The sequence below is a fragment of the Prionailurus bengalensis genome, chromosome E4 (genome assembly GCF_016509475.1).
Source record: "Prionailurus bengalensis isolate Pbe53 chromosome E4, Fcat_Pben_1.1_paternal_pri, whole genome shotgun sequence".
Classification (NCBI taxonomy): Eukaryota; Metazoa; Chordata; class Mammalia; order Carnivora; family Felidae; genus Prionailurus; species Prionailurus bengalensis.
In genome coordinates this window covers 11,764,425-11,776,980 of record NC_057360.1, presented here as the reverse complement: position 1 = coordinate 11,776,980, position 12,556 = coordinate 11,764,425, and the positions used below count along the sequence as shown (strand labels likewise).

The 12,556-nt window shown below is 42.3% G+C and overlaps 2 protein-coding genes across 3 annotated transcripts in view; one reads left to right on the top strand and one right to left on the bottom strand.

Moving 5' to 3' along the window:
• The window catches only part of BLZF1 (basic leucine zipper nuclear factor 1), a 29,819-nt gene extending 20,125 nt beyond the window's left edge, over positions 1 to 9,694 (bottom strand). The window contains exons 1-2 of the mRNA XM_043567943.1: positions 9,361 to 9,694; positions 8,006 to 8,080 (exon numbers count right to left, since the gene is read on the bottom strand). Coding sequence (XP_043423878.1) covers positions 8,006 to 8,036 — 31 coding nt within the window. The 5' untranslated portion in view covers positions 8,037 to 8,080; positions 9,361 to 9,694. The remainder of the gene's footprint in view (positions 1 to 8,005; positions 8,081 to 9,360) is intronic.
• Positions 9,695 to 9,819: 125 nt separating this feature from the next.
• The window catches only part of NME7 (NME/NM23 family member 7), a 262,618-nt gene continuing 259,881 nt past the window's right edge, over positions 9,820 to 12,556 (top strand). For both annotated transcript variants that reach the window (XM_043568420.1, XM_043568421.1), the window contains exon 1: positions 9,820 to 9,939. In XM_043568420.1, the coding sequence (XP_043424355.1) occupies positions 9,937 to 9,939 (3 nt within the window). In that variant the 5' untranslated portion in view covers positions 9,820 to 9,936. The remainder of the gene's footprint in view (positions 9,940 to 12,556) is intronic.

The following is a 12,556-nucleotide window of genomic DNA, read 5'->3' as shown; positions in this document are numbered from 1 at the left end:
TTTACAACTATCTCATGAGGTAAGCATAACAGTACCCATTTTTTTTTAGAAACACAGAGGCTTTGAAAAGTTAAATGGCTTGTCCAGATCATCGGTGTCAAACTGGGATTTGAGTCCAAATCTGACTCCAGAGCTAAGCTGTTAGTCGGTCTGGGAGGCCTTCTACAAACCAGAATTATTACCTCATCAATCTGAAGTATTATTGCCTCTGCTAATAAGCCTTTCGTCAGGCCACAAAAGCCCAGGGAGTTTACCTAACAGTTACGGGGAAGCTTTAAGTAAAAAGCAGCGCTCCTCTGCATGAAACCCCTGCAAGGCTTGCCATCACTCAGAATAAAGACCAAAGTCTCCACTACGGCCTACAGGGCCTTCCATGATCTGCCTGTCTCCTGGGTCTCAACTTCGGCCATTTACTTCTTCAGACTCCGTGTTCCTGCCTGACTTGTTTTGTGTGGGTGTCTTAAAAACTCCTTCCTCTGCAGACATTTCTCTGCTCAGAATATTCTTCCCAACTTCCTATTCCCTTTAGTTAATTACTTCCCGTCCTTATAATTGCAGTTCAACCTTTCCTAAGGGAAGCCTGTCTCTAACCTTTCCAGATTAGGCTGGGTTCCATTTTTGTGCACCTGCAGCCAAGACTCTGCATTTCTCCTTTTCTCTATTTATCAAAATGGTAAATTGACAAATTGACTTTTTTTTTTTCCTTTCAGTGTCACTAGTTAGATAACGTCTGTGCCTTCCTCTAGGATAGAAGTCCCATGAGGGTAGGGACTCTGTGTTTCTTGTTTACTACATTTCCAGTAATGTGCCTCACTCGCAGTATTCTTTAGCTGATAATAAATGAATGATAACAAGGGGAGGGGCAAAGGACAAGCAGATATAACAGTGGTTCTAATGACAAGCTTTGAGTCGGTCACAGGCAGCGACCATGCTGCTGATGCCCAATATTGACCAGGTATCATACGAGGTAGTGGGGACTACTGTGCTCAGGAAATTACTATCTAATTTAGGGCATGCATATAAAAAGAGAACATATATTACAGGGTAATATATAATCAGAATGCAATCGGTGGTGCAAAAATAGTTCCACTGAAATCTTATTCCTATAGAAATGTTAACTAAGAACAATCATGGGCCGGTCTTTAGTGAATTCATTATATTTTGGTATTTATACCTTCTAAGGCAAAGACAGGAAACAATTCCTAGTTAAAAAGAAAAAAAAAAGCCTCAATAGCCTCAAAAGCCTTTAGATATCAGTATCATGTCTTGATCAATTAAATCTTAATCTTTAATTGTTATTAAACATTAAGCACATTTCGTGGTAACCCATGAAGTTAGGAAAAAAATTTGATAAGAGCAATAGTAAGGTCTTATTAAAACTAAACCTTTCTTAAGAATTTCTGAAGTACAAAGCCATATTTAAAAAGGCATTACATAATATATACACATTCTATCGAGCAATGACTCATTACCATGAGTCCCAATTTCTCATCCTAGAAATGGAATTCTCCAGCAAAGAGCCATAGGAAATGGTAAGCTTGTTCAGGATAATGTTAAACAAGCAAACAAACAAGAAACAATGAAAAAATTACCTATAAAGCTGTTTTACAGCAAGGGAAATACCTAACAAGAATGCTTTCCTTAGGTTTCTGTATTAGATTTCTATTTTTTAATAAGCATGGTTTTCTTCTTCTTCATAAACTTTGCTAAATACAGAAACTACAGTAGTTCAAATACAGTCATACACATATCTTCTGGTTTTTAACATTACATTATTCAAAGATATGAAGAAAAAATTACCTATATTCTCATCACCCTAAAATAATTTTTCATTACTTCAAATTCCTTCATTATTTTTATATGATTGTAATCATAATTAACTTTAGAAGCTTAATATATTTTCCTATCTTGCTACATTCTTCATACTTTTCATTTTATGACTACATTATTCCTTCAAGTTATTATAGCACTATTTACTTAATTATTATTCTATTGTTGGATATTTGGACTTTTTCTAATTTTTCTCTATAGTAATGCTTTAGTTAATACTTTTATGCCTACAGATTTTTCTCAACTTCTCAATTATTTCTTTTGAATAAATTCCCAAGAATGGAATTAACGTGCCGGGAGAAGATCTATATTGTCACACCGCTTTACCAAATAACTCTAGCAAAGTGTCAGGAGATCTATTCCTCACGTTCTTATTTCGTTTTATTTATTTATTTTTTTCATCCCCAACACCGATGATTTAATGCAATACTTAAATACGAATACACGTGACGTGTTTAGAATGGTGTTTGGCACAGTGAGCGCTCACTAAATGTTAGCTTCTGTTGCCTGTGTGGTTACTCTTTAAAAAACTAATAATAAACTTTGGATCCTGATTCAGGGGGAGAAAGAAAGCTTAAGTCATGACATCAAATATAGTTCTAACTTTTATTTTCTTATGCTCAAGTCTTAGAAGAGTGTATCGCTAGACTTTAGAACTGTTTTTTTTTTATTTAACAGATGTTTGCGGGGGGCGGGAGCGGGAGGTTCCTACAGACCTATCAATGTACAGAGAGTCCTGAGTTACGTTAGTTACAGAGGAGGTGGAAAGGCATCTGGGGTATAATGTGTTCCATTTTACAAAACATTTTACATCAGGATAAAATATTTTGTCATTTCTATGTTGTATGTTAACTTGGGCCTTAGGACTAACTCTGCTCTCCAGAAGACCCACAAAGGAATACTCCCGAAGGAGAAATAAAGAGTTTGGGATCTCAGGTCAGGTCGGAGCACATAAGCCCCCAGGAGAACTTCCACCGAACTTTGCAAAAGTAAAGGTCTGCTCCCGTGTTCTTAACGTTTGCCTTTAGGATGTGCTAACTTTACCTAATGCAAATTGAATTTTGTCTCTAAGACACTCTGTCTTGGAAGAAGTTCTATAGAATCAGGAGTTAGCTGGGGGTTCACAAAACAACAAAAAGACAAAGCTAGGGCCGTACCATCCGGGTCCACTGAGGCGGAAGAAACAAGAAGCAGGTGTGACACGCTACTGTGCTTGAATAAGATTTTTAGGCAAGTCGTAACGTTTTTGAGTTGGAATTTTGGGTAATGGAGACTCAAGAACACAGCACAAAATAATTACTGCTAAATTTAAAGGGCAAAGGAACATTAATGGGTATTCAAAAGAAGTCTCTTTTCAAACAAGATACATCACACATTCCAATCAAGAAGTTCTCTTAACCTGGTTCAGCCTCAATTTACTCTTAACTTTATTTAAACTGCTCTACTTATTTGGGGCACCCGGGTGGCTTGGCTGAGCGTCCGACTTCGGCTCAGGTCATGATCTCACAGTTTGTGAGTCCGAGCCCCGTGTCGGGCTCTGTGCTGACGGCTCGGAGCCTGGAGCCTGCTTCGGATTCTGTGTCTTCCTCTCTCTGCCCCTTCCCTGCTCATGCTCTGTGTCTCTCCTTCTCTCCCAATAATAAATAAACGTTAAGAAAAACTTAAACTGTTCTACTTACTCAAGCATTTATGAGTGTGAGGGTTGTACAATATAGGACATGGCAGCTGTAACAACTCTGTAAAAACTATACTTGTTGCTAATGTGCACAGGCATGGAGGCAAGTGGGAGTCCGGGCTTTCCATTTTCTCACCTGGTAACTTACCTTTCATAATTCTACCTTCCCTTAGGACACACATAGAAAACTTTATTACATACATCCAAGGCACAATCCAGGGCACATTCATGAGCAATTATCTTCTCTCAGGTGGGAAGACAATCGTCTGTGGTCCGAGCTCCATAATTATGAGTAATGTTTAAGTGGACCCAAACAGCCATGCCTATTCTCCACGCTTCGAAGGGAACCAAAGGAACCATTCTTCAATTATTCATCAACATCGTTCTTCCCAGTGATCAGTTATCAAAGAATCAAAACATATCTCTAGTTTATGGCTCATCCTTCCCGCCTTCCCCAAAGATTATTGAAATGTAGGCAAAGAACAAATAATATTCCACAATAGGAGTTGACAAACTTTTTCCATAAAGGGCCAGATGAGAAATATTTGAGGCTTATGGACCATGAGGCAAAATTGAGGATACTATACAGGCACTTATACAAAGAAGAAAAAAAAAAACAAAACCAAATTTCAAAGATGAAACTTTAATGAGAAATTAATTTTTCTTTTTTTCATAGTATATGTCTGATAATAAGCACAGAAATATTTTTTATTTGGGATAACCCTTGGCCCAAGTGGGATTCAAAGTCAGTGTTCCCTGTCATCAAACTGATTTGTAAATATTCTCAGGAGGCTGAGGGCCATAACTTGCCAACCCTTGCTCTAGAATGCTGAGGCAAAAACGATTTTCTAGTCTATCATTACACATTTCTCCGTTTCCCATAAAACTCTAACTCCAAGAACACAAGATACTCTAAGTCTGTAGGATGGTGTGGTACAAAGAACACCAGACTCTGGGTCAAAATACCCGAAGCTCCCCCCGATCCCCCCACTGCCACATGTTGTGTGACTTCGGGCAGATCGCTTACCCTTACTCTCCTCTCATCCCTCAGTGCTCTCAGAATAATGCAAACAGAGTGTTTTAACACGCTTTGTTTCTCTCACCGACAGGACCGTTGGGGGCTCCACAGGGCAGGGTCTGCCTGCTAATCTTTGTACGGTCAGCTTAATGACACGGTGCTTGGCGTGGAAAAGACGCGTAAGCACTTACTGAAGTTCATCAGTGTTAACCCGCCACTGAGATTTCATTTTAACATCCAATAACTAACTCATTTAAAAACCGCTTACTTTTTTCCCCCTCTACACCAAAGCCTTAATTCCGACACTCGGTTATAGTATGACAAACGTTTCAGAGTAGATGCAGATTCAGCTATCAAACAGTTAAACAAATTAGGGATTGTCACTCAGTAATCTGAAATCAATATTCTTTGTAAATGTCACCAATTTCATTTAATGAGGTTTAGTTACTATTAAATTAAAATATCTGTGTTATGGATTAGTGGACTTAAGGGTTAGGTCCACATTTTATTGACATGGGATCATTCTCCTTGTCACAGGCTCCATGAATGAAGAGTTCCCTGGTCAAATAAGTGTGGGCCATGCTGTCTACTGTAACTCTTCGCAGCTTCACAGCGTACGAGGATGTTAAAGGCTCTGGGAGGTCCTGTAGCACAAACTCTCCTTTAATCCAGAACTTCCCAAATTTATCTGTCCGTAGGTTTCTTTTTCGTCTAATACCTGTTCCACAGAATGAGTGTTAGAGTATCGGATGGAATTCTAAGTATTTAGATGATTCAGATTCTCCTATCTGGTTTACTTTCCCTAGATGGTCTGGTTTTATTTAATACTCTTAGTTTTAATCTTGCTCTCAATAAAGTTTTGGATTCAAATGCTGATTTTCGAACGGTTTCTCTTTATTGCCTGTTTCCCGTTCAAATGAAACCCTAGCAGCAGTCCCTCTCGTGATGACGATATCGCTCAAATGTCCACTGAGAGGAAGTTCGGACTCTCTAAACCAATGTTGCTTCTCTTGTGAGGCAGTTAGAGGAAGTGCAGGCCACCGACAAACGCCAACCATGACAAATGCACCTGCTTCTAGGCCATGCATACAAGTAACTTTTGTTCACTAACAACGGTTACCGTTATATTAGGTAGGAATAGGACTAACAGCTGAATTATGTACCTTGTAAAATGAAGACCAGATGAAATAAGGCATGGGAAAGTGCTTTATAAGTCTAATGCTCAATACAAACAGGTAGCAACAAATAAAAAATAATTTACTTTCACAGAGGCCTTGCAATAACTAACTTTTAATCTCCAACGATAATACTATATTCAGGTTTCGCTTTTTGCCACGCACCATGCTAATGACTTTCACCGGAGTTACCATTTAATTGCCCTATTCCTCATTAATCCCCAGTGTATTACTTTCATTATATTCTCTGGTTTGCTTCTTCTAATGATTTCCAGTGACTCCGAAACGCTGTTCACACAGCTGAATAAATTCACTTAAATATGTATTGGTATGATCTTCTCTTCCTTGCTTCCTAAGCATATTTGAATCCCTTTCAAAGAGTTTGCTGTTGGAGGTCTGTTTACTGCAAAGCTGGCTTCTGGAAAATAAGTTCCCATGGAGAGAAGGGGACAGGCCCCAATCTCTGGAACTCACTGTCCAAGAATAACCTGAATCAGGAGGCGTTCACTTTGGGACATGCAAAAAGTGTTCTCAATGCCCGTCTGAAGATGGTGAGTAGGCTATCAGGGTCTGAAGCACAAAGGAACAGATCCAGGCTACAGACAGATTTGGAAGTTGTTCTTACAGACAATTACTAAAGCCCTGAGAGCAGAGGCGAAAGAGGGCTGAAACACGTTAATATTTAAAAGATAAACCAAAAGAAGAGAAGAATGAAAGAGAGAAAATATACTTAGAGCACTGGTGCCCAATAGAACTGTCTGCAGTGATGGAAAGTTCTCTATCTGCACTTTCTAATGCAATTGCTACTAGCCATACGTGGCTAATGAGCACTTGAAATGTGACTAGGGTGACTGAAGGACTGAATTTTTTTTTTTTTTTTAAGTAGGCCTGATGCCCAGTGTGGAGCCCAATGTGGGGCTTGAACTCATGACCCTGGGATCAAGACCCGACCCAAGATCAAGCGTCAGATGCTTAACTGACTGAGCCACCCAGGCACCCCCTGAATTTTTAATTTTTAAAAATATCAACATAAACTCAAATAGCCACATGTGGCCATTGCGTTGGAACAGTGAAGGGCTACAGAGTAGGCTGAAAACAAGAATAATATCATGGAAGTCAAGGAAAGAAAGTATTTCAAAAGGTGGGAATGATCAATAGTTCTAGAGAGGACAAGCAAACAGGACTAAAGCAGGACTAAAAAGTAACTACTGTAGTTAGCAAGCATTATGAGTTGATGCGGCCCCCTCAAATATTCCTATGTTGAAGTCCATACCTCAAAATGTGATCTTATTTGCAAATAAGGTCATTACAGATGTAATTAGTTAGGACGAGGTCATACTGGAGTAGGGTGGGCCCCTACTCCAACACGGTTGATGTCCTTAGGAAGAATCTGGACACACAGGCACATTCACACAAGGAGAATGCCATGTCCACATAAAGCAAAGATCAGGGTGATGCATCTACAAGCTAAGGAATACCAAAACTACCAGCAAACCAGGAACGAGGAGACAGGCCTGGAACAGATCCTTCCCTGGAGCCTTCAGAGGGAACATGGCCCTGCCAGCACCTTGACATTAGACTTCCGGCCTCCAGAACTGCGAGACAATACACTTCTGCTATTTCCATTACCTGATTTGGTTTGTTATAGCAGCCCAAGCAATACAATCCAACACAAATGGTCTTTTACACTTCCTAGTTGCTTGTGTGTCTACTAAAATCTTTAGAACATACATCTTCTTGTTTATTTAAGTCTTACTCTTGTAGTGGATAGAAAGCATAGCTGCAAAACTTTGCTTTCACACTAAATGTTTAACAGTAGTTTAACAGCAGTATTGAATACTATCCAATGATGTGACTATTCAGTCGTAGACCTGGGTACTGAAATGTAAACACCGCACTACAAAACAAGCACGGAGAAATCTGAAACACAAATGATTCCCAAGAGCTCTATGAGATTTAGTTGCTTGGCTCAAGCACTCCTCCGTCCTTGTGTCATAAATTACATGTTTTAAAAACAATGAACATCGGGGGTGCCTGGGTGGCTCAGTCGGTTGAGCGTCTGACTTCAGCTCAGGTCATGACCTCGCAGTTCGTGTGTTCGAGCCTCGCGTCAGGCTCTGTGCTGACAGCTTAGAGCCTGGAGCCTGCTTCGGATTCTGTGTCTCCCCCTCTCTCTGCTCCTCCCCCACTCATGCATGCGTGCTCTCTCTCTCTCTCTCTCTCTCTCTCTCTCTCATTCAAAAATAAATACAAACATTAAAAAAAATTTTTTTTAAAACAATTAACATCAAAAAAAAGAACACTTACCTTTGGCTTCTAAACTTTCAAGAGTAGTCATTTTTTAACCAATGAAAAGGCACCTCAAACCTTCTACGGAAAAACCTAAAAATGTATAAATTGAAACAATTAAGACAACACCATACAAAGATGTTTACTAAGTTTATTATTTACCTTGTAATTTAGACATGACAATATTCTACTTGTTTCTGCATTTAGTACACATGCATTTCAAAACCTTCCCACAGGTGATATTGTTATAGTTAACGAAGGTCTCAAAAAATTACTGGTGGTTTACTTTCAAATTTGTTTCACTGTTTCTGCCAAGTATACTCTATCAGGTGCCCTGGATTTTAGTTAAGAAACTGTGGTGAAGTTACTGTAGCGGCTTTTGTATCATTGATACAACAGTAATCTTATTAAAATTTTTTTAAAAAATGTTTTCATTTGTTTTTGAGAGAGAGAGAGAGAGAGAGAAAGAGAGAGAGAACGAGTAGGGGAGGGGCAGAGAGAGGGAGACACAGAATGTGAAGCAGGCTCCAGGATCTGAGCTGTCAATACACGCCCCAATGCCCGCTGGCACTCGTGACCCACAAGATCGTGACCTGAACCGAAGGCACACCTAACCGACTGAGCCACCCAAACGCCCCAACAGTAATTTTAAAGAAATTAATTACTTTCTCAGGGGACATTAGTGACACTAATTTGCTAACTATTTATATCCCAAAGGAACTTCTGTTTAAACTATATAACAAAAATACTCAGAACTTAATTTGCACTTTCTTGGTCATAGAATTAAAATGGCATAGCATATGTTTTCAGAAACGTGTGCATGGCCTTTTCAGTAAAGACTAGATTCAGTGGAAAACATGAGGAGGAAGGTGGTGCTTAGTAGAGTGACACGGTCGAATATGATGAACTGTACGTTAGATGGCAACTGGTTTCACCACAAAAATGATCACCCTGAGTACTCGATCTGACTTGGCACAGGGTCCTCCACGACTACCTTCCTCAATAGTCACAAACCCCCCTTCTGTCGCTCTGAAAACAGGTCTCCAAAGACCCCTTCGCAAGAGCAAGGAGCCCAGCCCCTGCGCTCGGAGGAAGCGCCACGGCTCGGCCGGCAAGGGCCAATTCAAGGGGGTGGGAGGGTGTGGAGTGGGTGACAGGTGGGAAAGCGACAAGCTGGTCAACCTCTGCCGTCCGGGGAGCCGAATCCGAAATTCCGTCCCTGTCTGAACAAGTTTTCCTGGAACAAAAGGCAACCTTTCCCCAAATCCAAAGCGTCTGAACACCAAACTCCAACCCAGACCTCTGTCCCTTTCAAACGTCCCCCCCCCCCCCCCCCCGCCCCTCGGTTACACAAGCCCGTTTCTTGCACTTACCGCCAAGGGTCCTTACTCTGCCGATCCCAGGGGCTTCACTTTACAGACCTTCGGGCTCCGCACACTCCTCTTCCGTTCCGAAGCTGACCCGCCCAGACCTTCCTGACATCCAGCGGCTGGCTCACTATTAATCACTTCCTGTTCTCAGGGTTTCGTTTCCGGAACAATTTTCCAAAAGAGAAAGGTAAATACGCTCTGTGGTGTCTTAAAACGCGAGTGACGCAGCACATGAGGTCTAAGGCTTCTGTAGGTGAAAAACGGATAGATGTCTACTTAGAAATAAATTATAGGATATGTGGAGCGCCGGCTGTGTATCACTTAACTTCCGGGTCACCTGTCAACCAAACTTAAGTGATGACGCTGGCCCCAAGCGGCGCCATGAAAGGGCGGGGCTGTCGACGGGATGGGCGGAGTTCTAATTCTCCCAGCCCCTGGGAACGAAGGGGCGGGGCGGTGGCGATTCCGCACGTCCGGTAGTAGGCGGGGCTCTGTTGCCGGAGTAACCGGGCGTCGGGGTTGAGGTGGTGTCTTCCTGTGGCAACGCTACCTATTCCCCTGTGCCGAGATCCTGAGGCTATGGTGAGTGCCAGGCGAGGCCGGAGGAACCGCTTCACGGTCTTGGTTACGTAGCGTCCCAGGTCCTGGGGCGGAGGGTCACTCAGAGGCGGCCCGGTTTCTTCCACCTTCGCCCCATGTTTCCCTCTTTCCAGGGGCTGTTTCTGCAGTTTCTTTTCTCTCCCTGTGTCTTGCAGCGCCTCGAATTCCGCTTCGGTACTGCTGAGCCTCTAGAGTAATGTGACAAAAGTGTAGGGGTAAACACGGAGTCTCATACCCTGAGGCGAGACATTATTTCGAACAGACGTTTTAAATGTTTGTAGTTTTCATCACTTCAAGTTCTTGGCTTCTCTTTAACGCGCCTCATTTAAGAGCATTGGTTGTGTGTGTGATGGCTCAGCACTGACCCAGGTGTCCCTAGGTCTCGCAGTGTTTGCCCTCCAGAGCCGCAGAGCGCTGCCCCTTCCCCCCTAAAAGGGCAATTTAGTCGGAACCGTATTTGCACAGCTGTCTTCTGGCCAGGGGATTATCCCCTAGGTAGGTGCTTTTTAAGAGGAATGCCCCTCAGATCTCTTGGGAGAGCTTCTGGAAAATTCACTTGCTTGAGCCTCACCCCAGAAATTCTGAATCAATAGGAATGGGGCTGGGCATTTTTAAAAGCCTAGAGCTAATTTTTATTGAGTCACTTGTTTGAGAACACCGGGGGTCGAGTTAATTCACTTCATTAGCAACTCTTTTAAAGAGTTACGAATAACGGACTGGGGGATGGAAAGATGACTGTTGTCAGAAGGGTATAGCTTACGAATTTAGCAACAGAGCCCCTCCCACCACCTGTTCTTTCTCCCTTCCTACTCAGGGACCTTTTCTTGCCCCAGTCTGCCCCTGGGCTTTTCCAGCGGAGCCCTCTCCAAACTTTCACTTCCCCAACCCCTGTCCCTTCCCCTGCTTTTTCCTCCCTTCTAAGCAGATGCCAGAGACTGAAAGTCGTTTTCTTCAGCCTCGTGCCCCTAACCTACACATGGATATATATTTTACCCATCATCCGATTTTGCGTTTCTAGTGTAGAGAGAGTGGTGTTGAAGGACAATGCATCCACCTTTCCTCTAGATCTCATTCCCTCCCATCCGTTCCAAGACCTTTTGCTTCTGCTTATCTTTTATCCCCCCCACCCCACCCTGTGCTTTCAGCCTCTCTGCCTCCTTTTCCTGCTTCCCAGTGTTCTGGTCATACATCTTGAGAAAATGAAATAAAACAAAAAAGCGTATCCCCCATGCTGGTTTATCCAGTGACTGCCCAATCCTCCCTTGCGCCTTTCTGTGACTGCATGGAAGCATAGCATTTTCACCTGCTTTAAATGCCCCCCTTTTCATCCTCAGTACTCTTGTCCGACTTCCTCTTGAATGGTTTCAATGAGGTTGCCCTTTTCCAAGTTTTTAATGGCCCTAAAATGCCAGATCCAATGATTTCTTCTCAAAGTTTATCTTATTTAGCTTTTCTGTGATAACAAGTTCACAAACATTCATCCCCCCCCCCCCCGCCCCTTTTTCCCCCCACCGGCCTTGCCTGCTTTTTATTTATTTATTTTAAAAAATTTTTTTTCCACGTTTTTTATTTATTTTTGGGACAGAGAGAGACAGAGCATGAACGGGCGAGGGGCAGAGAGAGAGGGAGACCCAGAATCGGAAACAGGCTCCAGGCTCCGAGCCATCAGCCCAGAGCCCGACGCAGGGCTCGAACTCGCGGACCGCGAGATCGTGACCTGGCTGAAGTCGGACGCTTAACCGACTGCACCACCCAGGCGGCTCCTTGCCTGCTTTTTAAATGCCATTCTCCAGGACTCAGTCCTTAATTATTTTCAGTTCTTAGTCTATGCATTTTGCTGGGGTGATTTCATCCACGCACATGAGTTTTACTAATGCCTAAGCATTCACACCTAAACTTCAGTTTTCAGGAGCACCTGGTGGCTTAGTTAAGCATCCGACTTCGGCTCAGGTCATGATCTCACAGTCTATGGGTTCGGACCCCACGTTGGGGCTGACAGCTCAGAGCCTGCTTCTGATTCTGTGTCTCCCTCTCTGTCTCTGCCCCTCCCCTGCTCATGCTCTGTTTCTCTCTCTCTGTGTCTCTCTCTCTCTCTCTGTCTCTCTCTCAATAAATAAATAAACATTAAAAAGAAGTTTTTAAACTTCAGTTTTCCTCTCATACCTGCTAGGGCCTAACCTAGTTGCTTCCCGGACACTCTCCCTGGTTACCACAAAGGCCTCTCAAATTTGCCATGACTAAAACTGAACTTGCTATCATTCTACCTGGTTTTCCTTATTCCTTCAAGTTAATTAATGAGATCACTCTAACTTATAATATAGCTTTAATATTATATCACTAATTAATATAGTTATTACATATTGCAATATATGTAACCTAAACCAGAAACCAGAGTTAACCTCTCTTGCTTTCCTACGCTTCCCATATTCAGGTGGTCACTAGATCCTGTTTTAGTTTGAGGTCTCCTCATTTCTTGCCTGGACTGTTGCAATATATCTTTAATAGTGTGGTATGGCAGTTATTCGAGCCATTATTTTCTCAGTAACAAGAAGGAATTTTCTAAGACCCAAATCTTTGAGGTCACCTCTTTAGTTTATTA